The sequence below is a fragment of the Hypomesus nipponensis genome, chromosome 11, assembly GCF_054491055.1.
Source record: "Hypomesus nipponensis isolate SF chromosome 11, ASM5449105v1, whole genome shotgun sequence".
Taxonomy (NCBI): domain Eukaryota; kingdom Metazoa; phylum Chordata; class Actinopteri; order Osmeriformes; family Osmeridae; genus Hypomesus; species Hypomesus nipponensis.
This window is the reverse complement of record NC_140371.1, coordinates 849,618-877,549: the sequence shown is the minus strand read 5'-3', so window position 1 is coordinate 877,549 and position 27,932 is coordinate 849,618. Positions and strand designations below refer to the sequence as shown.

At 50.9% G+C, this 27,932-nt stretch overlaps 1 protein-coding gene across 1 annotated transcript in view; it reads left to right on the top strand.

The window, feature by feature from the left end:
* Positions 1-27,128, top strand: part of LOC146267632 (neurexin-1a-like) — a 195,087-nt gene extending 167,959 nt beyond the window's left edge. Inside the window, exons 21-22 of the mRNA XM_084709264.1 lie at positions 12,485-12,572; positions 24,654-27,128. Coding sequence (XP_084565390.1) covers positions 12,485-12,572; positions 24,654-24,961 — 396 coding nt within the window. The 3' untranslated portion in view covers positions 24,962-27,128. The remainder of the gene's footprint in view (positions 1-12,484; positions 12,573-24,653) is intronic.
* The last annotated feature ends 804 nt before the right edge of the window (positions 27,129-27,932 follow it).

The window sequence follows — 27,932 nt, the reverse complement described above, 5'->3', positions numbered from 1 at the left end:
AGTGACATCATGTGATGGTGAGTCGTGGTGTCAGAGGGGCTCACCCATAGTGACATCATGTGATGGTGAGTCGTGGTGTCAGAGGGGCTCACCCATAGTGACATCATGTGATGGTGAGTCGTGGTGTCAGAGGGGCTCACCCATAGTGACATCATGTGATGGTGAGTCGTGGTGTCAGAGGGGCTCACCCATAGTGACATCATGTGATGGTGAGTCGTGGTGTCAGAGGGGCTCACCCATAGTGACATCATGTGATGGTGAGTCGTGGTGTCAGAGGGGCTCACCCATAGTGACATCATGTGATGGTGAGTCGTGGTGTCAGAGGGGCTCACCCATAGTGACATCATGTGATGGTGAGTCGTGGTGTCAGAGGGGCTCAACCATAGTGACATCATGTGATGGTGAGTCGTGGTGTCAGAGGGGCTCAACCATAGTGACATCATGTGATGGTGAGTCGTGGTGTCAGAGGGGCTCACCCATAGTGACATCATGTGATGGTGAGTCGTGGTGTCAGAGGGGCTCACCCATAGTGACATCATGTGATGGTGAGTCGTGGTGTCAGAGGGGCTCACCCATAGTGACATCATGTGATGGTGAGTCGTGGTGTCAGAGGGGCTCACCCATAGTGACATCATGTGATGGTGAGTCGTGGTGTCAGAGGGGCTCACCCATAGTGACATCATGTGATGGTGAGTCGTGGTGTCAGAGGGGCTCACCCATAGTGACATCATGTGATGGTGAGTCGTGGTGTCAGAGGGGCTCACCCATAGTGACATCATGTGATGGTGAGTCGTGGTGTCAGAGGGGCTCACCCATAGTGACATCATGTGATGGTGAGTCGTGGTGTCAGAGGGGCTGTCCGTGGTGTCAGAGGGGCTCCCGCTCTGAGGACGGGGGGCAGGGGGGAGTGGCTGGCCACCAGCTAGGATAATCAACACCACAGATCATTAACTCTCTTCACTGCCTGGCTTTAGAAAGTGTTGAATGCTTTCATTGACACTCATTATAGGAGCAGGGTCAGTCTGCTGATGACTGGGGGTGGGGGGGGGGGGGCTCTGGACCTTGAATAGACTGGAATCAGCTGGAGTAATAACTAGGCTGGAATGGTAATACCCAGTGTCCTGTTAGTTACAGCTATGACAGAGACTCACCCCAACCCCCTCCCGTCTCCCCCTCTCCCCCTACCCCCTCCTGTCTCCCCCTCTCCCCCTACCCCCTCCTGTCTCCCCCCTCCCCCTCTCCCCCTCCCCCCTCCTGTCTCCCCCCTCTCCCCCTACCCCCTCCTGTCTCCCCCCTCCCCCTCTCCCCCTACCCCCTCCTGTCTCCCCCCTCTCCCCCTACCCCCTCCTGTCTCCCCCCTCTCCCCCTACCCCTACCCCCTCCTGTCTCCCCACTCCCCCTCTCCCCCTACCCCCTCCTGTCTCCCCCCTCTCCCCCTACCCCCTCCTGTCTCCCCCCTCCCCCTCTCCCCCTACCCCCTCCTGTCTCCCCCCTCCCCCTCTCCCCCTCCCCCCTCCTGTCTCCCCCTCTCCCCCTACCCCCTCCTGTCTCCCCCCTCTCCCCCTACCCCCTCCTGTCTCCCCCCTCCCCCTCTCCCCCTACCCCCTCCTGTCTCCCCCCTCCCCCTCTCCCCCTCCCCCCTCCTGTCTCCCCCCTCTCCCCCTACCCCCTCCTGTCTCCCCCTCTCCCCCTACCCCCTCCTGTCTCCCCCATCTCCCCCTACCCCCTCCTGTCTCCCCCCTCCCCCTCTCCCCCTCCCCCCTCCTGTCTCCCCCCTCTCCCCCTACCCCCTCCTGTCTCCCCCCTCTCCCCCTACCCCCTCCTGTCTCCCCCTCTCCCCCTACCCCCTCCTGTCTCCCCCTCCCCCTCTCCCCCTACCCCCTCCTGTCTCCCCCCTCCCCCTCTCCCCCTCCCCCCTCCTGTCTCCCCCCTCTCCCCCTACCCCCTCCTGTCTCCCCCTCTCCCCCTACCCCCTCCTGTCTCCCCCTCTCCCCCTACCCCCTCCTGTCTCCCCCCTCTCCCCCTACCCCCTCCTGTCTCCCCCCTCCCCCTCTTTCCCTACCCCCTCCTGTCTCCCCCCTCCCCCTCTCCCCCTACCCCCTCCTGTCTCCCCCCTCTCCCCCTACCCCCTCCTGTCTTCCCCCTCCCCCTCTCCCCCTACCCCCTCCTGTCTCCCCCCTCTCCCCCTACCCCCTCCTGTCTCCCCCCTCCCCCTCTCCCCCTACCCCCTCCTGTCTCCCCCCTCTCCCCCTACCCCCTCCTGTCTCCCCCCTCTCCCCCTACCCCCTCCTGTCTCCCCCCTCCCCCTCTCCCCCTACCCCCTCCTGTCTCCCCCCTCCCCCTCTCCCCCTCCTGTCTCCCCCCTCTCCCCCTACCCCCTCCTGTCTCCCCCCTCTCCCCCTACCCCCTCCTGTCTCCCCCCTCCCCCTCTTCCCCTACCCCCTCCTGTCTCCCCCCTCCCCCTCTCCCCCTACCCCCTCCTGTCTCCCCCCTCTCCCCCTCCCCCCTCCTGTCTCCCCCCTCCCCCTCTCCCCCTCCCCCCTCCTGTCTCCCTCCATTCCTGAAACATCCATTTTGTTTCCCCAAGAACAGCAACATATTTATAGTAATGGTTATTGGGTCCATTATGACGCTGGATTGATGTCTGAGTTTCTTCAATGCAGTTTTAAAGCAGATCAACGGGAACACAACTATAATTATTCATGACCCTCATGCATATTACATTTACATTTATATTCTGCTGATTACAAAACAAGCCTGACGTGGTACCATATTGCATATTGGTAAACATGGTGGTCTCTCTCTCCAGCTTGTCCCTCTTATAGCTTTGTCGCTTCTTAACTCGATTTAGATTCTTTTTTTTCTCTACTGTAATAGTTTGCTGTTTCCAAAACATGCTGAGCGTTTATAAAGCTCTGAATGAAGGGATTTGAGAGGGTTCTGGAAGTGCATTCACCACTGGCTCAGCTGTGTTAGAGAGCTGCAGGAGTCTGAATATGCTGCTCCACGATCCTTACATGTTCCCACCCTCAGAGATGGAGGGAGGATGGAGGGATGACAGATGGAGGGAAGAGACAGGGACAACATGGAGGGATGAGTTAGGGACAACATGGAGGGATGAGACGGACAGCATGGAGGGATGATGGAAAGAGGGATGACAGATAGAGGGATGGAGGAATTACAAATAGAGGCCGAGTGCAAATTACGGGGGTGGGTTGGGGGGATGACAGATAGAGGGATGACAGATAGAGGGATGACAGATGGAGGGATGACAGATGGAGGGATGACAGATAGAGGGATGGAGGGATGACAGATGAAGGGATGACAGATGGAGGGATGACAGATGGAGGGATGACATATAGAGGGATGACAGATAGATGGATGACTAATATAGGGATGACAGATGGAGGGATGACAGATGAAGGGATGACGGATGGAGGGATGACAGATGGAGGGATGACAGATGGAGGGATGACAGATAGAGGGATGGAGGGATGACAGATAGAGGGATGACAGATAGAGGGATGACAGATAGATGGATGACTAATATAGGGATGACAGATAGAGGGATGGAGGCATGACAGATAGAGGGATGACAGATGGAGGGATGACAGATGGAGGTATGGAGGGATGACAGATAGAGGGATGACAGATAGATGGATGACTAATATAGGGATGACAGATAGAGGGCTGGAGGGATGACAGATAGATGGATGACTAATATAGGGATGACAGATAGAGGGCTGGAGGGACCTTTTCCGGGACTTGTTGATGCCGTCAGGATCAGCGCAGCACTGAGTCACTGGTCCTGTTTACAGTCTAACTGGTCTGGCTGTCTCTCCACTCTCTGGCTGCCTCTCTTTCACTCTGCCTCATCCCTCCTCTCCTCCACTGCCTCATCCCTCCTCTCCTCCACTACCTCATCCCTCCTCTCCTCCACTCTGCCTCATCCCTCCTCTCCTCCACTCTGCCTCATCCCTCCTCTCTTCCACTCTGCCTCATCCCTCCTCTCTTCCACTCTGCCTCATCTCTCCTCTCCCCTCCTTTTCTCTCCTCAACTCTGCCTCATCCCTCCTCTCCTCCACTCTGCCTCATCTCTCCTGTCCTCCACTCTGCCTCTCCTGTCCTCTCCTCCTCCTCTCCCCTCCTCTCTACTCTGCGTCATCCCTCCTCTCCTCCACTCTGCCTCATCTCTCCTCCTCCTCTCCCCTCCTCTCCTCTCCTCCACTCTGCTTCATCTCTCCTCCACTCTGCCTCATCTCTCCTCTCCTCCTCCTCTCCCCTCCTCTCCTCCACCCTGCTTCATCTCTCCTCCACTCTGCCTCATCTCTCCTCTGTTCTTATCTGCCTCTCCTATCTCATGATCATATAAGCACTCTTGACTTCAAGCATATTGTTTGGGCTTGCATTTAAGGAAATATCTTCATCCTCCTGCAATCATCCCTCGCTTTTATTCTCCTATCATCCCTCCCTTCCTCCTATCATCCCTCCCTTCCTCCTATCATCATGTACAGTAAATTCGGTAAACTGAATTACCAAACATACTGAACGATTTGACATTAAGTGAGATCACTGTAGATGACCTATGCTGTAGATCTTGTTTGTTCAGTGAAACATGCATCTGTCAGCAGTGAGGTACGGAGGGTCTTAAAGATATTGGAATCTGATTCAAATAAATGATGTTCTCAGACATGAGAAGTCCCAGGAGGTCTTTTGAAAGCAGGGAATCATAGTTGTATCCCAGACTGAATCAAGCTGGCCTACATAGTGAAAACAGACCTGTTTATTTGAGGGCGCCCTAGATTCAGAGCAACAAGATAGAGACGGCAGGCCACCAGACTCCTAGGCGCCTCATCCTTCAGCTTCACCCAAACACCGTCAGGCTCTTTCATTGTTTAAAACGGAAACTGCCATCTGCGGAACTTCTAAATAAGATAAATAATGCGTTCTGGAGACACAGAAGACAGAGTCCGTTCCAGTTGTTCAGGTTTACAGAAAAGTGGGTTGTTGCTGGGGCGGGTACCTCTGTCTCCTCTCCTCGAGGACTGTTGATGAGGATGGCCCTGGTGGCTCAAACACAAACAGTTAACCCCTTGCATTTAAATGGCTACACTCATTTTCTTATCCTTTTCATGGACCAGGCAGGACAAGAAATATAAATGAAAGGATAATGTTTAGTCACCAAACTATTCATGCTAATAATTTCCTGTCTCCTCAGACCCATCTGCAAGCTGTCATCTCTGCTGTCAGAGATGTTATTTGGGGGGCGTTCTGTTCCGAACCCTTAGAATTAATCTCAACACACGCTACTGCAGCATGAGGGGAAAGGAGCTAAATGAGAAATGACTGTTTTGGGGGTTTGATTATGATCATTTCGTCTCTCCAGACTGGCTTCCCAGGCTGTGTTAATAGGAATTGCTTGTCACACAGCTAACCAAGTGTGGCCGCCTCCCACTCTAAACCCCGCCGCTCCCCTTTGTGAGTTGCGCTCGCAGACTATCTTTTAAAATAATTTCCTTCGTTCTCTGTGCCTGCTAATATGTGAAGGAGACACTCGCAGCCACGGCAACCCACTAGGTTACTGCGGAAACGCACATTGTAAAGCTGGAAACGTTGCTGCAGTCACAGAGCAGACAGGAAGATGTCTGACATGAGTCCCTCCATGTCAGAACACATGTGGGAACTCTTCTCTATCCAACACTGTTAGGACATAAATTCAACCATGTTGGATTCTAATCTGTAATTTAGAGGTCTGTGGTGGTCTGTAGGGGTCTGTGGTGGTCTGTAGAGGACTGTGGTGGTCTGTAGAGGACTGTGGTGGTCTGTAGGGGTCTGTGGTGGTCTGTAGGGGTCTGTGGTGGTCTATAGGGGACTGTGGTGGTCTGTAGAGGACTGTGGTGGTCTGTAGGGGTCTGTGGTGGTCTGTAGAGGACTGTGGTGGTCTGTAGGGGTCTGTGGTGGTCTGTAGAGGACTATGGTGGTCTGTAGGGGTCTGGTGGTCTGTAGGGGTCTGGTGGTCTGTAGAGGTCTGTGGTGGTCTGTAGGGGTCTGTGGTGGTCTGTAGAGGACTGTGGTGGTCTGTGGTGGTCTATAGAGGACTGTGGTGGTCTGTAGGGGTTTGTGGTAGTCTGTAGAGGACTGTAGTGGTCTGGAAAGGTCTGTGGTGGTCTATAGAGGTCTGTGGTGGTCTGTAGAGGTCTGTGGTGGTCTGTAGAAGTTTGTGGTGGTCTGTAGAGGTCTGTGGTGGTCTGGAAAGGTCTGTGGTAGTCTGTAGAGGTCTGCGGTGGTCTGTAGAGGTCTGTGGTGGTCTGTAGAGGTCTGTAGAGGTCTGCGGTGGTCTGTAGAGGTATGTGGTGGTCTGTAGAGGTCTGTGGTGGTCTGTAAAGGTCTGTGGTGGTCTGTAAAGGTCTGTGGTGGCCTGTAGAGGTCTGTGGTGGTCTGTAGAGGTCTGTGGTGGTCTGTAAAGGTTTGTGGTGGTCTGTAGAGGTCTGTGGTGGTCTGTAAAGGTTTGTGGTGGTCTGTAGAGGTCTGTAGAAGTCTGTAGGGGTCTGTGATGTATCTCCTCTGCTGTAGTGTTCTGGCTGCAGGCTCTCAAACTTGAGACAGATTTAAAAGCGATTTCCAAGGTCTTCCATGTTGACTAACAGCTTCGCTATTGATTTTGTCCAAGTTGGGCTATTGATATTTTGCTCTCCATAAAAGCAATAGACAGTGTTGTTGTTAAGCATGGCAGTGCACCAGGGGAGGGGTGTGCATGAGGGTGAAGGTTGTGGGAAACTAGGATGCAGACGGCAGCAGAGGGCATTCAGTGTATCAGATCAAATCAAATCAAACTTCATTTGTAAAGCCCTTTTACAAGCATGTTGCAGAAGGCTTCACACACACCAGCAGATAAGCAGCTGTAACCATCCTAAACCCTCAGAGACGACAAGCAAAAACTCCAAACCTGGAGGAAGTGTTGAGTGAGATTACATGAAGCAGCCCTGCGGTGTGTAACGTCTTGAGCACCCCTGCCCTGACATGGAAGTACCCAGGGCTCCTTGACAGATCACAGTGTTCATAGTACACCTTCTGTGCACTTCATGAAACCTCGCTGGCTAGTGTTGCCTCATCCTTCCGAGCTGTTCCGACAGCAGCTCTCTCCTCACCTGTTTGGTGTCTGTGTGACCCCTGACCCCTGACCCCTGGCCCAGACAGCTGCCAGCAGATGTGGAGGTGCTGTGGGTCAGGTCCTGGGCTGTGGGCATCTGACATTGACAGATGGAGGAGGAACTGATACCACCGACCTGGGCTGGCCCTGGCCGGGGGCAGGTCATCTCATAGACAGGACAGATCCATCACCCTCCCCCTGTCTCCCTCTTTCCATCACCCCAGTCCCTCCCACTCTCTCCTCTCTCTCCCTTCCCCTCTTTCACCCCCTCCCTCCTCCTCTCCTCCTCTCACCAGTTTCTCCTCTGCCCCCCTTACCTCCCTTTCTTCCTACATCCCCCTCTTCCTCTGCCCACCCTCCCTCCATCTCTGTGTTCTCAACATTCAGCCCAGACTAGCATCAGTTAGCCTGTGGCCCCAGATTCCATTAGTAATAAGAGGAGGCGAGGGGCTGCTGGGAGAGGAAGGAGGGGGGTTAGGGTTAGAGCGAGAGTGGGGTGAGTGTGATAGAGAGGGGGAGGTGAGGGAGAGAGGAAGGGGGGTGAGTGTGATAGAGAGGGGGAGGTGAGGGAGAGAGGGAGGGTGGTGAGGGAGAGAGGGAGGCAGGAGAGTGTGTATCATAAATATGTATTATTAAAGGCAGTTTGAGGCTGTGTAGCAGGAGCATGCTCTCCTGTGTGTTCAGAGAGCTGAGTAAACCTGATCTGTCACACTCCCCCCTCCCTCCCTCCCTCACTCCCTGTCTGTCTCTGTCTGTCTCTCTGTCTGTCTCTCTGTCTGTCTCTCTGTCTGTCTCTCTGTCTGTGTCTCTGTCTGTCTGTCAGTCTGTCTCCCTGTCTGTCTCTCTGTCTGTCTGTCTGTCAGTCTGTCTCCCTGTCTGTCTCTCTGTCTGTCTGTCTGTCAGTCTGTCTGTCTGTCTCTCTGTCTGTCTTTCTGTCTGTCTCCCTGTCTGTCTCCCTGTCTGTGTCTCTGTCTGTCTCTCTGTCTGTCTGTCAGTCTGTCTCCCTGTCTGTCTCTCTGTCTGTCTGTCTGTCTCTCTGTCTGTCTGTCTGTCAGTCTGTCTCCCTGTCTGTCTCTCTGTCTGTCTGTCTGTCTCCCTGTCTGTCTCCCTCTCTCTCTGTCTCTCTATCTCTCCAGCACTCCATATAGTGTGAAGCTGCTCTAATGTTGAACTCTGGATAATGACAGTGTGTGTATATATGTCGCTGTACATGGTCATCCAGAATGACTTGGTGAATTAGAGCGTGTTTCTGTGTGTGTGTGTTTGTGCATGCATGTTTGTGCGTACCAGCTACCACGAGTGCATGTGTGCACTTGTGTGTGCATGCATGTGTATGTGCGTGCGAAAGTATGTGTATGCATGCATGTATGTGAATGTGTGTACAGTTACTGTGGTAATTCATTCTACCTGTCCAGCGAGGCGTGTCTGAGTATGTGATGTCCCTCCCTTTGTCTTGCATAACACACACACAATACATACAGACACACACTCATACATATAGACTCATACACAGACAGACAGACACACACACTCACAGATACAGACACACTGATAGACTCACGGAGTATTCCTGGAGGGCAGAGTTTGAGGTAGGGGGGAGGGGAGAGGATAAGGGAGGAAGAGGGGAGGGGAGGGGAGGAAAGAGGATGAGGGAGGAAGAGAGGAGGGCAGAGGATGAGGGAGGAGAGGGGAGGGGAGGGGAGGAAAGAGGATGAGGGCGGAAGAGAGGAGGGCAGAGGATGAGGGAGGAGAGGGGAGGGGAGTTCACTAGGGACTCACCAGGCACCGCTACAAAGCTGCACTCTGTCGCCTTGAAGCTGCCTCATCTAAAGAAGTCCTCACACAGCACTGTGCACACGTGTGTTTGTGCGGGTGCGCATGTATGTGTGTGTGTCTCAGAGGGTGAGATTTTAACGAGGGAGTAGGCCTATGTGCTTTCTCAACTACTTCTATAATTATCCCTCCCTCCCTGCCTGGCCTCCCTTACTGCCCTGAGTGTCTCTGAAGGTATTCTGCTGCTGTCTCAGACACACCTCCATACCTCAGGCGGGATGAAGGCAGACAGACAGACAGACAGACAGACAGACAGACAGACAGGCAGACAGGCAGACAGACAGGCAGGCAGACAGACAGGCAGGGAGGCAGACAGACAGGGAGGGAGGGAGGGAGGCAGACAGACAGGCAGGGAGGCAGACAGGGAGACAGGCAGGGAGACAGGCAGGGAGACAGGCAGACAGACAGGGAGACAGGCAGGGAGACAGGCAGACAGACAGACAGACAGACAGACAGACAGACAGACAGGCAGACAGACAGGCAGGCAGGCAGACAGGCTGCCAGCCAGTCAGGTACTCGATATCTTCACTACTAACACTTCAGCTCTCTCTGAGCCAATCACACACAGCAATGTTCCCTCCTGACCAATCAGATGGCAAGTGAATGCTCATTAAGGAGTTTCTCTATTGGCTGATCCACCCTGGTCCTAACCTCCCGTCATTTTCTCTAACCCTAACCCTATCTAGTGTAGAGATGTAGAGAAATGGAAGAGAGAAAGAGGGAGGGAGAAACAGAGATAGATAAACAACTGAAGAAAGGTGAGCGAGAGACAAAGGACAAGCTGCTCTTGTAACTCACACACACACACTCCCGCGCACACACCACTCAGAGAGAGAGAGAGAGAGAGAGAGAGAGAGAGAGAGAGAGAGAGAGAGAGAGAGAGAGAGAGAGTTCTCCCAGGGATACATTATATTAGGATGAGAGGGGACTGTTCTGAGGTCTGTTCTGAGATGAAACCTTCACTCCCGTCCTCCTGACTTTCACACTCTCTCCACAGACACTCTGGCTGCCAAAGAGCATTCATCACATTAGAGAGGGAGGGAGGAGAGAGACAGAGAGAGGAGACAGGAGAGAGAGAGAGAGAGAGAGAGAGAGAGGGAGGAGAGAGACAGAGATGGGAGAGAGACATAGAGAAGAAATAGACAGAGAGGAAGGAGAGGAGAGAGGGAAAAGAGAGACAGAGAGGGAGGAAAGAGGACAGAGAGGAGAGAGGCAGAGAGAGGAGAGAGACAGAGAGAAGAGAGAGGGAGGAGAGAGACAGGGAGGAGAGAGACAGAGGAGAGAGAGAGAGAGGAGAGAGACAGAGGGAGGAGAGAGACAGAGTGAGGAGAGAGAAGACAGAGACAGAGGAGAGAGGGAGTCAGAACTGCCAGCTAACCAAGCAGTTTCACCACAACAGCAATTTCTTATTCAAACAAACCCATTTTACTTACAATTTCACAATTTTACTTCCCAATCAAACTAAGCAAAAAAATAAAAACCTTCCTATAGGGAGGAGAGAGAGAAGAGAGGAAGGAGAGAGACAGAGAGGGGAGAGAGGGAGGAGAGACAGAGAGAGGGACAGAGATGAAGGAAAGATAAATTAGAGAGAGCTCTTCAGAGACCAGCAGACAAGTCATCACAGGAATGTCTCAGCCAGCCAGCCCAACTATCCAGGCAGTCAGCCAGCCAGCTAGCCAGGCAGTCAGCCAGTCAGCTAGCCAGCCAGCTAGCCAGTCAGCTAGCCAACCCGGAACAAGTGTGTCTTGAGCCTTTTCTTGAAGGTGGGGAGACAGTCAGTGTCTCTGATGGAGGTGGGGAGTTGATTCCACCGTTGGGGGGCCAGACAGGAGAAGAGCTTGTGTTGGGACCGGGCGCTCTTGAGCGGTGGGACCACCAGGTGGTTGTCAGAAGAAGACCGTAGGTGGTGGGTGAGGGTGTAACGCTGCAGGAGTGACTTGATGTAGTCGGGAGCAGTCCCTAAGTAGTGATAGATCTGTTCTGTCTTTGTCTCTCTCTCTGTCTCTCTCCTCTGAGGAGAGGGAGAGGGGCAGGGAGAGGGAGAGAGGAAGTGTGAGGCATGAGCCAGGATGGGGGTTATCATTACTCTTTGTCAGAATGATCCCCTCATCCTCTCCTCTCCCTTCATCCTCTCTTCTCTTCTCCTTTCCTCTCATCCCCTCTCCTCTTCCTTCCTCTCCTCTCTTCTCCCCTCCTCTCTTTTCCTCTCCTGACAATAATGTCACAGTCACTGAGACGGTGTGACCGGGTGGAGGGGTGGCATCAGATCTCTCTGTCTCTGGCTCCTGACCAGTCATAGTGATGTGAGCCGTGTTCGGATCTCTCTGTCTCTGGCTCCTGACCAGTCATAGTGATGTGAGCCGTGTTCGGATCTCTCTGTCTCTGGCTCCTGACCAGTCATAGTGATGTGAGCCGTGTTCGGATCTCTCTGTCTCTGGACATCTGGACGGCTCTATCGTATCATCTGGACGATTCATCAACCCTGGAGAGAGACTGACCTCTTCACTTCTGCTCTGGTCCGGCTCAGTCTGGACACACACATACACACACAGTCACATATACACACACAGTCACATATACACAAACACACACAGATGGACAGACACATTTGCATACACACAGCTACCCAGAGAGAGAGAGGTGTAGAGAGTGTGTTAATGTGTGTGCAGAAACAAGCAGGCTTTTTATTAAAGCACCTTTACGGTTGTCTGGCTTGGTGGCCTAGGGCAGGACCATGGGGAGGGGGAGGGGGAGGGGGGGCGCACAGTGTCCCAGCCTCCCCCCCTGCTGTCAGTGCAGAGGGAAGGTGGGGGGGAGGTGGGGGGAGGGGCTTGACAAGGATAAAAATCATTGATCCAGTTTGTTTATTTGTTGTGTTTCTGAATTATATTGATTCAGACTACTGGTCTGCTCTCTTCTCTCTCTCCATCTCACAGCGGTTCCCTACCCTATACGTGTGTGTGTGTGTGTGTGTGTGTGTGTGTGTGTGTGTGTGTGCGTGTGTGCGTGTGTGCGTGTGTGTAGAACAGGCGTCAGAGCGTGTGCAGAGTGTAGTCTTCTATGACACCAGAGTTGTCACCCCATGCCCTCCTGCCCCCCCTGGTGTTAGGGTCACTTCTCATCTCCATCAGAGTAATGACACCTCGAAAGCACAACCTGCTGTTACCATGGAGTCCATGTGTGATGGCGTTGACTGACACATCCAGAAGTTAAACCCTCTGTCTCCTACACCTCCACTCTGGTTCTGATCTGGCCCTCTGTCTCCTACACCTCCACTCTGGTCCTGATCTGGCCCTCTGTCTCCTTCACCTCCACTCTGGTCCTGATCTGGCCCTCTGTCTCCTTCACCTCCACTCTGGTCCTGATCTGGCCCTCTGTCTCCTACACCTCCACTCTGGTCCTGATCTGGCCCTCTGTCTCCTACACCTCCACTCTGGTTCTGAGCTGGTTTTCTAACCCCTCTCTCCTCTTTCTCTTCAATCTCTCCTCTCTCTACTGCAGACGACTGATGACCTGCTGGTTGCGTCGGCCGAGTGTCCGAGTGATGACGAGGATATTGACCCGTGTGAGCCGAGCTCAGGTGGGTTAGGTTAGTCATCCTTTTATTCTCCTTCTCTGGCTGTGTCCTGCTGTCCTCACACCCTCCTGTGTCCTCCTGTCCTCACACCCTCCTGTGTCCTGCTGTCCTCACACCCTCCTTTGTCCTCCTGTCCTCACACCCTCCTGTGTCCTGCTGTCCTCACACCCTCCTTTGTCCTGCTGTCCTCACATCCTCCTTTGTCCTGCTGTCCTCACATCCTCCTTTGTCCTGCTGTCGTCAAACACTCCTGTGTCCGCTCACGTGACCTGTTAACGCACGTCAACTCCTGTCCTGTCCACACTAGTACAGTCTGGACTTGGTCAGTTCAGACTAATCCAGTCCCCACTAGTACAGCCCACACTAGTCCGGACCAGTCAAGACTAGTCCAGTCCAGTCTAGACTACTCCAGTCCACACTAGTCCAGTCCACACTAGTCCAGACTAGTCCAGTCTAGACTAGTCTAGTCCAGTCTAGACTACTCCAGTCCTGACTACTCCAGTCCACACTTGTCCAGACTAGTCCAGTCTAGAATAGTCCAGTCCAGACTAGTCCAGTCTAGACTAGTCCAATCCACCCTAGTCCAGACTAGTCCAGTCCACACTAGTTCAGTTCACACTAGTCCAGACTAGTCCAGTCTAGACTAGTCCAATCCACACTAGTCCAGACTAGTCCAGTCTAGACTAGTCCAATCCACACTAGTCCAGACTAGTCCAGTCCACACTAGTTCAGTTCACACTAGTCCAGACTAGTCCAGTCTAGACTAGTCCAATCCACACTAGTCCAGACTAGTCCAGTCCACACTAGTTCAGTTCACACTAGTCCAGACTAGTTCAGTCTAGACTAGTCCAATCCACACTAGTCCAGACTAGTTCAGTCTAGACTAGTCCAATCCACACTAGTCCAGACTAGTCCAGTCCACACAAGTTCAGTTTACAGTAGTCCAGTCCAGACTAGTCCGGTCTAGTCTAGTCCAGTCAACACTACTCCATTCCACACTAGTCCAGTCCACACAATTCCAGACCACTCCAGACTTGTCCAGTTCAGTGTTCCAGTTCTGTTCAGTCCAGATAAGACCACATCCCAGGGCACAGTGTGTCCGCTTAGGCTTAGGGTTAGTCTGCGTTAGGCACACTTCAGGGGACATGTGAAAGGTGCTGGTGTTTTGTAGGGTTAGTGTGCGTTAGGCACACTTTAGGGGACATGTGAAAGGTGCTGGTGTTTTGTAGGGTTAGTCTGCGTTAGGCACACTTCAGGGGACATGTGAAAGGTGCTGGTGTTTTGTAGGGTTAGTCTGCGTTAGGCACACTTCAGGGGACATGTGAAAGGTGCTGGTGTTTTGTAGGGTTAGTGTGCGTTAGGCACACTTTAGGGGACATGTGAAAGGTGCTGGTGTTTTGTAGGGTTAGTCTGCGTTAGGCACACTTCAGGGGACATGTGAAAGGTGCTGGTGTTTTGTAGGGTTAGTGTGCGTTAGGCACACTTTAGGGGACATGTGAAAGGTGCTGGTGTTTTGTAGGGTTAGTCTGCGTTAGGCACACTTCAGGGGACATGTGAAAGGTGCTGGTGTTTTGGTCCACAGGAAGGTAATGTATTTTCAGCTTTCTTTTTCTCAGTGTACGCAGACCTTTGTGTGTTTGTGTGTGGATGTAGTGTGTGTGGATGTAGTGTGTGTGGATGTAGTGTGTGTGGATGTAGTGTGTGTGGATGTAGTGTGTGTGGATTTGTGTGTGTGCATGTGTGTGTAGTGTGCGTGTGTGTGTGTGTGTGTTTAGAGTGTGTGTGTCAGTGTAGTGGGTGGGGTCCCGGCTATCATTAATGAAGATGGCCGAAAGCTGTGGGAGTACTTCCTGTTTCACACAGTGTGTGAGAGCTTATCGGTCCTGACATGTAGAGGAACAACATGATTGGTGTCTCTCCCAGGAAGCAGACAGCCCGGCTGCAGCACAAGGATGTGCAGGCTGTGGGAGAGACCTGGGGAGAGACCAGGGTAACTGTCCACCCTGCTGGTCTCTACTGTCATAGCACGTAGTATGGTGCAAAAGAGACCCATGACACAATCTGCTGATGTACAAGACTTCTTAATATTTTGTTTTACTCAAACACAGACACACACATGCATACACACACTAGCATGCTGCAGAGCTGTGTCCACAAGGGATTAGATAGTGAAATTGGACTGAGATTGGAAGCAAACTGCACCATTTATTTCAATCAAAGCTAAAGCCTTCCGATCTCTCTGTGGTAGCGGAGGCAGTGATGTCACTTTAGCTGAAGGACGAGAAACCAGATGTTTAGTTGTGTGTGTATTTTGTGTGTGTGTTGTGTTTGTGTGTGTGTGTGTGTGTGTAATAGGGATGCCACAATTCTCAATATAATATTGAACCATTTGGTACAACATCCGCGGTGCATGCTTGTGTTTGTTTTGGTTTTGCGTCTGTTTTATCTCTCTAAGAATTGGCTCTCTTTGTGTCTACCAGCGCTGCCCAGTACAAATCCAGTCACTGCACCAAATAATCTTTTTAGATTATAAATCAAAGAAAGAAAGAGCATTGCAATAAATATATATAAACAGTTATACTATTTTTTTTTACCTCCTGTCCCCTAAGCATAGAATATCAAAAAACACTCTGGTGAGCAAAGCCATCTGAACCAAAAACCGTGGTTACAAAATTGAGATATTGAACTGAGGGCCAGGCCGGTTCTAAGGGGGGCGGTGCTCCCCAGATGGGCTGGGCTGGTTCTAAAGGGGGCACTAATAATATTTGTGTGGCAGATATTTTTTTTTAAAGAAAAACTCCCGCATCAAATACAATCATGACAGTTTGTATGATTTGAAATTGTCATTCACTCTCACACTAGCATTTAATTATCACGCCAAACAATTATACTGCTCTGCGGTCTTATTTATAAAACTGTGCGTCAGATTCTTACAAAAAGTGTATGTACGCCAAAAAGCCTAAAATGGCGTACGCCAAAACAAAAATCGGATTTATAAAACTGTGCGTACACACACCTGTACGCAATTTTCCCTTTATAAATCACAGATTACCCACAAGTGTGCGTACGTAAATCAGCATGTTACCCCACCCTGAACACGCCAGTTTTTAACCATAAATGGTCAATGCAAAGCACCTCATGAATGCTAATCCAGTATATTAATGTTTGTTACGTTACGCCGGGGCGGTCTTTCCTACAGGCGGTATAGGCGGTCTTTCCTACAGGCGATATAGACGGTCGCCTAGGGCGCCACTTAGAGGGGGGTGCAAAAAAAATGCACCAGTTGTTTTTTGCTGGGCAGTTTTTTTGGTCGCCCCCTTTAATATCTCCAACCAATATTCTGAAATTCAAAAAATAAATCGCCCCCCGTTGAAATGAATGAATACTCCCCCCAAAAATGTTCATTTTACTGAACGAGATTCAAAGAACCGAATCAGTAAAATGATCCGAACTTCCCATCACCGTTGAACAGGGCGTGGCCGGCGCCACAAGTGAAGCTCGCCTAGAGCGCCAAATGGGCTAAGGCTGGCCCTGACGTTACGTTGAATCATGGCATCAGGAGAGAAAGAACGAAAAGGCGCACCTTCTCAGACACTGACATTAAACTACCTGTAGTCGAGGTGGAGGAGCGAAAAAACACATTAGGCCTATTTGGTGGCCACAGCAGCAGGATCACCAATAAATAAAAAAACTATGAGAGGTAACAATTTGAAAACAAAAGCGTATCCGTAAACACACGTTTCTTCATGCCAGTTTTTGTTATGAACAGTTCTCCCCGGTCTATTACACTTGGTGTCGTTCAGTTCATCATATATCTCTGGCCACTGGATTGCAGGGCTTGATATTAACTTTTTGAGGCTCTTGGCCTTTGGACAAATACATTTACGTTTCATTTGTCTATGCACAAAAGTCACTTGACCCCAATACCCTTAAATAGCCTGACCAAGTGATCGGGCAAAACTAGCCTGGCTAACGGAGGTCGCTTTCTCAGGCAAATGACGAATGAAACAGGCTTGGTTAAAAAAATCTGAGATGCTGGCTATCTTCATCAGGTTCGTATCTACATTAGGCATTCCTCCCTGACATTTCTGGTGTAGAATGGAGTGAAATACAACATTATGCACACTGCCAGTGAGGGAGTCTGACTGAGGCTAACGTCAAAACAGTGTAACTGGGATGCAGTCTCACTCAGATTGCCAGTTTAAACAAATCAGAAAAATAATCGGACCAGCTGGCTAAAAGCAGAATTCCCATATCTCTTGAAAGCTGCCCTGCTCGACTTTTTAGATGTAGAATTGACTGTAAAACAGTAAAATTTTGAACTTTGTGACATGACGTGAAGACATGGTTGCCACTCGACTATGCAGTCTCTACCTGGCGACATTCTCACTCAAGTTTCAAGACTTTCGTGACCCAAATAAAAATTCTGTTGCGACAGATTAATAGGTAATTGCTTTCTCTCTTAACCCTTGTGTTCTCTTCGGGTCATTCTGACCCATCAGTCATTGCGACCCACCATTGTTTGCAACAACTTTACCGCATACAAAAACAAAATGAAGCATTTTCTTTTAACCGTTGGGCTGTCTCAGACCCCCCACATTGCGAAGGTTAAAATAAAATTATTTTAATTTGCTTTTGTATTGGGTAAAATTGGGTAAACACAACGATGGTTCGTTATGAACCTTTTGGTCATGTGACCCGAAGGCAGCACAAGGGTTAAAGGCTGTTCTCCTCGACCTTTTTTGGTCTTTTTAAATCTAACTATTTGTATAATCCGTGTGGTCCTTTTGCCATTTAAAATGCTTTCCCGGTTTTCTGCAGCCACATTGCGAGCGCATCCCGAATGTTTACAAACACATAATTGGTCTATAGGCTACTCAGTGTTTTTTTGTCAGTTCTGTAAAGGGAGAATATGTGATGTTATCCTGTATTCCATGCAGTTGGGGCATCTCCCCCTCCTCTACTCCCGTAGTGGACGATCTGATGGTGAGACAGACAGGGCTGAATTTCAATTTAAAATTTGAGTTGGATTGTATAAGATGTTTATGGAACAATTAGCCTATCACTCAGTACAAGCGCAAATAAAACTGTTGGATGTAATCTTCATGATAATGATGAAATGTAGTGAAAAAAACTGGTGTGAGGAAAATGAAATACATTGACTTTTTCCAGTCTGACTACAGTACGGTCATCTGCGTCGCCAATTCCAACTGTTTTCAAAATGTGCGTAGGCCTACGGGAGGGTCAGAGTTTGCATGGAGGACCGCACATTTAAGTTACAAATAATAAAACATATAAATATCACTTATGAACAAACATCATTCACGTCTTACTTCACCTTGCAGTCACACGAAAGAGAATGAGGTAAACAAATCCTTTCTGTTTCCTTTTTCTGAGCCGATGCAGATCACGTGAAAAATGATTGTCTTTGCATAATTTTTCACATTTGTATATCTTGTCAGTTTTGCACCAAATTGAAGCTTTAAACTGCTCAAATTTTAAAATGATTATCCAGGGCAGGATTCCCCTGAACTAACATTTCTTTGGCCCCCAAAATGTCATATTATCCCCGCCTACTATTGTGGGCTAGACCCAGGCCTGCTGGTTGCATACCTAGTATTGTATGTGAGAATGTGTGTGTACAGTGTTTGAGTATGTTTGTGTACAGTATGTGTGCATGAACGTACAGTTTGTTAGAATGTGTGTGTGTGGGCAGTGTGTGTCTGTGTCAGAAGCAGGATGTAGATGTTGGGATCAGTCCAGCTCAGTGGCTGGAGTGTCTGACAGAGGTCCTGTCTGTACGTCGCTTAGGATAAATGAACATATTATTACGTTAGACTGGAACTGTGTGTGTGGTTAGACTGGAACTGTGTGTGTGGTTAGACTGGAACTGTGTGTGTGTGTGCAGCATGTGAGTGTGTGAGTACACACCTCCCCTCTGCCTTCCTCCAGCCTTCCATCTGCCTTCCCCAAGCCAAACCCACACACACACACTCTCACTCACACACACACACTGCACACAAACACCCTTCAGCTTCCCTGTCAGTTTGCCAGCAGTGGAAGTAATGCCTCCACATTACAGCTGGACAGTGTGTTAATGAACGAGAGCAGGCTGCTAGATGTTACTGTAAACCTGTCTGTCTGCTAGTCTGTCTGTCTGTCTGTCTGTCTGCTAACCTGTCTGTCTGCTATCATCCTATTATGCCTGTCCGCCATCCTGTCTGTCTGTCTGCCAACCTGTCTGTCTGCCAACCTGTCTTTCTGCTCACCTGTCTGTCTGCCAACCTGTCTTTCCGTTGAACCTGAGACTGAAGAGTTGACAACTGCAGATGAAGGAAGATTATGAGCAGCTAGTGCAACTGTAATCTAGTGGGATTACAGCACTGTGTCAGTGAGCTAGCCAACTAAGCCTGGCACTCATATAAAACGACACACACGCACGCACAAACACACACACACAGAGTACAGCTGTACACGCACGCACGCACAAACACACACACACACACAGAGTACAGCTGTACAGCCACATGAACCAGAAATGTCACAGCCCTAACACTCAAACATGTTTCAACCCTTATGTCTGCTTTGATTTTACCCTCAAGAGGACAATAGTGCAGGAGACAGTACTGAACTAGGTGTAGTGTACTAGGAGACAGTAATGAACTAGGTGTAGTGTACTAGGAGACAGTAATGAACCAGGTGTAGTGTACTAGGAGACAGTACTGAACCAGGTGTAGTGTACTAGGAGACAGTAATGAACCAGGTGTAGTGTACTAGGAGACAGTACTGAACCAGGTGTAGTGTACTAGGAGACAGTAATGAACTAGGTGTAGTGTACTAGGAGACAGTAATGAACCAGGTGTAGTGTACTAGGAGACAGTCATGAACCAGGTGTAGTGTACTAGGAGACAGTAATGAACCAGGTGTAGTGTACTAGGAGACAGTACTGAACTAGGTGTAGTGTACTAGGAGACAGTAATGAACCAGGTGTAGTGTACTAGGAGACAGTTATGAACCAGGTGTAGTGTACTAGGAGACAGTTATGAACCAGGTGTAGTGTACTAGGAGACAGTACTGAACTAGGTGTAGTGTACTAGGAGACAGTAATGAACCAGGTGTAGTGTACTAGGAGACAGTTATGAACCAGGTGTAGTGTACTAGGAGACAGTACTGAACTAGGTGTAGTGTACTAGGAGACAGTAATGAACCAGGTGTAGTGTACTAGGAGACAGTAATGAACCAGGTGTAGTGTACTAGGAGACAGTTATGAACCAGGTGTAGTGTACTAGGAGACAGTTATGAACCAGGTGTAGTGTACTAGGAGACAGTACTGAACCAGGTGTAGTGTACTAGGAGACAGTAATGAACCAGGTGTAGTGTACTAGGAGACAGTAATGAACCAGGTGTAGTGTACTAGGAGACAGTAATGAACCAGGTGTAGTGTACTAGGAGACAGTTATGAACCAGGTGTAGTGTACTAGGAGACAGTTATGAACCAGGTGTAGTGTACTAGGAGACAGTACTGAACCAGGTGTAGTGTACTAGGAGACAGTAATGAACCAGGTGTAGTGTACTAGGAGACAGTTATGAACCAGGTGTAGTGTACTAGGAGACAGTAATGAACCAGGTGTAGTGTAGTAGGAGACAGTAATGAACCAGGTGTAGTGTACTAGGAGACAGTAATGAACCAGGTGTAGTGTACTAGGAGACAGTAATGAACCAGGTGTAGTGTACTACCCCTCCCATGTCCCCCGCCCTCCCCCCCCTCCCCTACCTCAATGCAAAGCCCAAACACATGATCCTGTCCAGGCTGGGAGCATCCCTCCACCTCCCTGGAGACTGGTACTGGGGGCGGGTGAGAGGGTACAAACAGACAGGTAGAATCAACCAGAGCACAATCTCTAATTCGCAGTAGCAGAAGTAGAGAGAACGAGAGAGAGAGAAATGGAGCTTGTCTCTTTCCTCACATCTCATCTCTTCCTAGTCTCTCCATCCTGTATCAAGCACCTTAGTTCTCCCTTCCTTCTCCCTCTCCACTCCGTCTTCTCTTCTCCCCTCTTTCCCTCTCCTCTCCTCCCCCCTCCCCCTCCCTGTCCCCCCAGCCACCAGGTGAGAGCAGCCAGGCTGTTCCTTCTCTCCTCCCTCCTCCCTGTCCCCCCAGCCACCAGGTGAGAGCAGCCAGGCTGTTCCTTCTCTCCTCCCTCCTCCCTGTCCCCCCAGCCACCAGGTGAGAGCAGCCAGGCTGTTCCTTCTCTCCTCCCTCCTCCCTGTCCCCCCAGCCACCAGGTGAGAGCAGCCAGGCTGTTCCTTCTCTCCTCCCTCCTCCCTGTCCCCCCAGCCACCAGGTGAGAGCAGCCAGGCTGTTCCTTCTCTCCTCCCCCCTCCCTGTCCCCCCAGCCACCAGGTGAGAGCAGCCAGGCTGTTCCTTCTCTCCTCCCCCCTCCCTCCTCTCTGTCCCTTGAGCAGCCAGGCTGTAGGCTGTTCTGCAGGGGACAGGAACCCCCCCTGCTGCTTGACTATAAAGGCAGTCGCCACTTTGAGGTCATTCTCTCTCCATCTAATTTCACCCCTGGGTACGCTTGAGTAGACTTTATGAGAGCGGCCATCATTTTAAACTCTTGTTTCAGGCCCCATTTCTCTCTCTGCCATTTATGTGGCCCCTCCCCCTGATCTGTGATGGCCGTCTGGACGACACACAGCCAGGTGCATGCTGGGACACTGGTGAAGAAACATGACACCCTCCAGATAACCCTGCTGGGAGGGGAGAAGGGAGGAACGTGGGTGGGGAACGTAGGGAAGGTAGCTAGGAAGGCTGGGAGGTAGAGAGGGAAGGAGGTACACAAAGGGAGATGTAAAGAGGGAGGGTGGGAGTTAGAGAGAGAGGAACAGGGCTTGACAGGTAAAGGGGGCTGCTGTCAGACAGAGGCCTGGGGGAGGTGGGGGTCATGCTGGGGGAGACAGGTGAGACATGCACAGACAAAGAAGGTCAGGGGAAGGATGTGTGACTCTCTGCTTCTCTTCACCCCCTGTGTCTCTCTCTCTTTCCCTCTCTCTCTCCTTCTCCTGTCCTTGTTCAACCAGCCAACATGTGTTATCTGTGTTCTGGATTATGTGACCCTGTGTGAAGAACAGTCCTTAGAAAAGCAGCTAGCTGTGAACCGCTGCAGCCAGTGTTAGCAGGGGGGAGGTGAGGGGGGCTGTTGTCAGTAGCTTGTGCCTGGAGGGGGAGAGCTTTCTTCACACCTGTCTCAGAGGATAAGTGGTCTTGTCACGGCTAAAGCTAATCTGTTGCAACGCTCAGTCACACTCTGTCCCCCTTCAGCTCACTCTTTTCCTCTATGTCCTTGGCTACAGCTAGCTTTGCTGGCACTAGTTTTGTTAGCGCAGCTAGCCATGACAGCACTGCTAGCTTTGTTAGCGTGGTTAGCCATGACCACACTGCTAGCTTGGTGGCACTAGCTTTGTTAGCATGTTTGGGGAGGGGAGGGGTGAGGCAGAGGAGACGAGGATAGGGAAGAGAGAAAGGAAGAGGCAGAGGGGAAGGAGGGGAGAGAGGAGGGGTCAGGCACAGGAGAAGACGGGGGAGGGAGAGGAGAGATGGGGAGAGGAGAGAGGCTGAGGGGAGGAGGGGTGAGGCAGAGCAGAAGAGGGGATAGAGGAGGGGAGAGAGGCTGAGGGGAGGAGGGGTGAGGCAGAGCAGAAGAGGGGATAGAGTAGGGGAGAGAGGCAAAGGGGAGGCAGTGTGAAAGTAATCTGGGTGGCACTCTAACATAAAAGAGACTGGGTTATATCAGAGCTCTACTCAGTTGAGCCAGTCTGTCGTCAATGTGCCCTGCTATTAACTGGCTGTCATGATAATAATCTGTTCATGTAGAAGATGCTTTCATCCAGAACATCGTTCATGGGGAGGTTTGAACGTACAACCCCATGATGTCATGATGTTGAGCTGTACAATGTACGGCTGAGCTGCCCACATCCCTGTTCTGAGAGAGCCTGGTCAGCTCTGCAGCTCTCTGCAGCTCTCTGCAGCTCTCTGCAGCTCTCTGCAGCTCTCTGCAGCTCTCTGCAGCTCTCTGCAGCTCTGCAGCTCTCTGCAGCTCTGCAGCTCTCTGCAGCTCTCTGCAGCTCTCTGCAGCTCTCTGCAGCTCTCTGCAGCTCTCTGCAGCTCTCTGCAGCTCTCTGCAGCTCTCTGCAGCTCTCTGTAGCTCTCTGCAGCTCTGTGTACACTGTGTGGGTTGTGTGATTTTGGCATGTCACGTCCTGCTGTCTGCCGTGTGTGACTGTGTGTGTGTGTCTGACGGACTGACTGACTGACTGTGTGTGTGTGTCTGACGGACTGACCGACTGTGTGTGTGTGTCTGACGGACTGACTGACTGTGTGTGTGTGTCTGACGGACTGACTGACTGACTGTGTGTGTGTGTCTGACGGACTGACTGACTGACTGTGTGTGTGTGTCTGACGGACTGACTGACTGACTGTGTGTGTGTCTGACGGACTGACTGACTGACTGTGTGTGTGTCTGACGGACTGACTGACTGACTGTGTGTGTGTCTGACGGACTGACTGACTGACTGTGTGTGTGTCTGACGGACTGACTGACTGTGTGTGTGTGTCTGACGGACTGACTGACTGTGTGTGTGTGTCTGACGGACTGACTGACTGTGTGTGTGTGTCTGACGGACTGACTGACTGACTGTGTGTGTGTCTGACGGACTGACTGACTGACTGTGTGTGTGTCTGACGGACTGACTGACTGACTGTGTGTGTGTCTGACGGACTGACTGACTGACTGTGTGTGTGTCTGACGGACTGACTGACTGACTGTGTGTGTGTCTGACGGACTGACTGACTGACTGTGTGTGTGTCTGACGGACTGACTGACTGACTGTGTGTGTGTCTGACGGACTGACTGACTGACTGTGTGTGTGTCTGACGGACTGACTGACTGTGTGTGTGTGTCTGACGGACTGACTGACTGTGTGTGTGTGTCTGACGGACTGACTGACTGTGTGTGTGTGTCTGACGGACTGACTGACTGACTGTGTGTGTGTCTGACGGACTGACTGACTGTGTGTGTGTGTCTGACGGACTGACTGACTGACTGTGTGTGTGTGTCTGACGGACTGACTGACTGACTGTGTGTGTGTGTCTGACGGACTGACTGACTGACTGTGTGTGTGTGTCTGACGGACTGACTGACTGTATGTGTGTGTCTGACGGACTGACTGACTGTGTGTGTGTGTCTGACGGACTGACTGACTGTGTGTGTGTGTCTGACGGACTGACTGACTGTGTGTGTGTGTCTGACGGACTGACTGACTGTGTGTGTGTGTCTGACGGACTGACTGACTGTGTGTGTGTGTCTGACGGACTGACTGACTGTGTGTGTGTCTGCCGTGTGTGACTGTGTGTGTGTGTCTGACGGACTGACTGACTGACTGTGTGTGTGTCTGACGGACTGACTGACTGTGTGTGTGTGTCTGACGGACTGACTGACGGACTGACTGACTGACTGTGTGTGTAGAGCTGCCAACATTTCTGGCGATTTTGACGTAGCAGAAACGATTTCCAGGCCCCAATTACGCTGCTATGCTTGATTTGAATATCCCACGCATCACCCAACAAATGGATGTCATTCTTTTAGCAGGCAGCCACGTGCATGTGTTGACATCCAAACAGCTGTAAAGCTCACATACAAGCTGTCTTATGATTCGTCCCTTGCGTCGACAAAGAACCAATATGATCAGCCATACTTAATTTTTTAAATGCCGTCACTACTTTTAACAGGATGCTATGCTGTTTTGTAGGTTTAAGGATTCCCGCTGTTGATGAGGAATTCTTTAATACAATTGGCAGCTTGCACATTGACTACTATTTGTTTTTCAAATTTGCCATTTTTGTTTATTTCTCGCTCCGCTTGGCTTGCTACTACTTTCAAAAACACAATGTTGGCAGCTCTGGTGTGTGAGTGAGTGAGTGAGTGTGTGTGTGTGTGTGTGTGTGTGGAGAGACAGCGGTGCTTCTTTAATCAACATTATTGTTTGTTGTGTTTTCTACCAGTGATTCAACTGAATGTCGTCTTCCCCCCACAGCCAGCCCCACAGGTGCCCCCCCCAAGGAGTATCCTGGGCCCTCAGAGGTGTTCCGGGAGAGCAGCAGCACCACAGGCATGGTGGTGGGCATCGTGGCAGCGGCCGCCCTCTGCATCCTCATCCTGCTCTACGCCATGTACAAGTACCGCAACCGCGACGAGGGCTCCTACCAGGTGGACGAGAGCCGCAACTACATCAGCAACTCTGCCCAGGCCAACGGCGCTGCACTGAAGGAGAAGCCGGCCAACATGGCCGCCAAGACGGGGGGGAAGGGCAAGAAGAACAAAGACAAGGAATACTACGTGTGATTGGCTGCTCCTCGTCTCTGGACTCTGCTGCAGAGACAGGTGCGAGGACACGCCTGTACAGGAACTTCTAACTGAACTCAACTATATTTAGTCTTCATTTGGGACCTGAGGATCGGCGGGACTTTGCAACACTGAAGATCTGGAGGGACAACTTCCTGTGTGGTTGTACGAGAACACAGAGGATTGTGGGATAGCACATGGAGGTCTTGTCACAAGACGTTTGAGGAGCAGAGACAGCATGACTCCCTCCACTGACTCACTGCCCCTAAACAGTGCCATCTCTCTGTCTCTCTCCTTCCATTTCTCTCTCTCTCTCTCTCTCTCTCTCTCTCTCTCTCTCTCTCTCTCTCTCTCTCTCTCTCCTCTGGAGAGAAGGGAGGAGAAGACATTTTGAGGGAAACTCCCTATATGTCAGTCTGTGTGTTAACTGACAGTGTTTGTGTACCCGGGACCTTGTCTAGAACAGCAGCATCAACAAGTAAACACAGAAACCTGGCAGAGGACGGCAGAAGCACAGAGGAGATGAGGGAGGAGGGGGGAGGGGAGGTGATGGGATTTGAAGAGGAGGAGGAGAAGAGAATAACAAAGAGACACAAGCTGACTCTACTGGAGTATTTACACTTTTCCTCTCCAGCAACAGAGAGTCCCTGGACCCTGCTCCCTGGACCCTGCTCCCTGGTACTGCTCTTGCTCCCTGGACCCTGCTCCCTGGACCTGCTCCCTGGACCTGCTCCCTGGACTGCTCCCTGGACCCTGCTCCCTGGACCTGCTCCCTGGACCCTGCTCCCTGGACCTGCTCCCTGGACCCTGCTCCCTGGACCTGCTCCCTGCTCCCTGGACCTGCTCCCTGGACCTGCTCCCTGGACCCTGCTCCCTGGTACTGCTCCCTGCTCCCTGGACCTGCTCCTTGGACCTGCTCCCTGGACCTGCTCCCTGGTACTGCTCCCTGGACCTGCTCCCTGGACCTGCTCCCTGCTCCCTGGACCTGCTCCCTGGACCCTCCTCCCTGGTGCTGGAAGGACAGATGTGCACCCAGGCTCCAGCTGAGCCAGGCTCCAGGACCAGGGCTGATCTGGGGGTCTGAGTTCTGGAACCATCAGGATCCAGTCCTCCACCATGCCCCTCATCTCTCTGTGCTTCTCTCTGCTCGGGTTACAGCCTCTCTGCTCCCCCAAAAACCTCTTTTTTTTTAAACAAACATTTAAAAAATCAAACAAAAAATACAATTAAATGTTCTAAGTGTTGCTTGATATAAGGTTTTATGACGACATCTGCCAATAACTTTTTAGTTGGGTCTTTTTGACTCCTCCTCCATTCTACATGCTAGGATGTTTAGTTTTTATACTGAGCTAACATGAAACCTGACCCAGTACTAGCCTACCTTGTTCTAAGCCTGCCCTAAGCCTGCCTAAGCGTGTGCTAAGCGTGTTGTGGCCAAAGACAGACGTGTGAGATGGCCCCTGTTTTCCAGGCGCTGATGGAGTCACTGCCTCCACCTCATACTGAGCCCTGCAGTCTGGACCCCTCCTGATGGTGGTGTCAAATATAACTAATGGAGATGATGGTGGTGTTAAATATAACTAATGGAGATGATGGTGGTGTTAAATATAACTAATGGAGATGATGGTGGTGTTAAATATAACTAATGGAGATGATGGTGGTGTTAAATATAACTAATGGAGATGATGGTGGTGTTAAATATAACTAATGGAGATGATGGTGGTGTTAAATATAACTAATGGAGATGATGGTGGTGTTAAATATAACTATGATGGGGATGATGTTAAGTATAACTGATAGAGATGATGAGGGTGATGGGGATGATGTTAATTATGACTATGATGATGAAGGGGATGATGATGATGGTGATAATGATTTATCTTCGCAAGTGGTACCAAGTGGATACCTACTGTGTGTGTGTGTGTGTGTGTGTGTGTGTGTGTGTGTGTGTGTGTGTCTGTGAGAGAGAAAGAGATACAGAGGGAGAGACAGACAGGCAGACAGACAGACAGGCAGACAGGCAGACAGGCAGGCAGACAGACAGGCAGACAGGGAGGGAGGCAGGCAGGCAGGCAGGCAGACAGACAGGCAGACAGGGAGGGAGGCAGACAGGCAGGCAGGCAGGCAGGCAGGCAGGCAGGCAGGCAGGCAGGCAGGCAGGCAGGCAGGCAGGCAGGCAGAGAGGGAGGGAGGGAGGGAGGGAGGGAGGGAGGGAGGGAGGGAGGGAGGGAGGGAGGGAGGGAGGGAGGGAGGGAGGGAGGGAGGGAGGGAGGGAGGGAGGGAGGGAGGGAGGGAGGGAGGGAGGGAGGGAGGGATTGGACGAGAGGGAACCAGGTGACCCTGTCTGTCATTCTGCATCACCTAAATCTAGAACCCATCTCAGCTCCTGCTAGTTTCACCTTCTCTAGGTCGACCTGTGATCTTTTTTTACTGTATTTTATGTTCAAATGTGACAATTCTTTATTGATGTAAAAGTACAATTTATTATAAAAAATAGTTTTGAACAATTAAATCAATAAACCAATAAAATATTAAGGGAGTGTATTTCAGTGTATGAAGAACGTTATTATGGAGAATATACTGTGTGATATTTTTAATAGACGCTGATGTCAGAGAAAAAGGCAAGCTCTATGCCACTAAGAGTGCACCAGAGGTAAGTACATGGTGTCTGAACTACAGCAGACATCTGAACTACTGTAGACATCTGAACTACAGTGCTGTAAAAGGTATTAAATATCAATATTCGAGCATCACTACAGCCAAGCTTGTGCTGAGCATTTTAAAACTTTCCAGGCTTTCACCAATGCTCATTTGACCATAAATATTTCTAGTATTTCATCCAGCCTGTGTGGGGGGGGCTGCTGTCTGGCTGCATTGCTTTTAAACTTTCTAAGTGAACAGGAAGTAGAAGTGAACAGGAGCAGATAAAACATTGATTTGCATTCTTTGACCTTGCATATTAACTAAAATT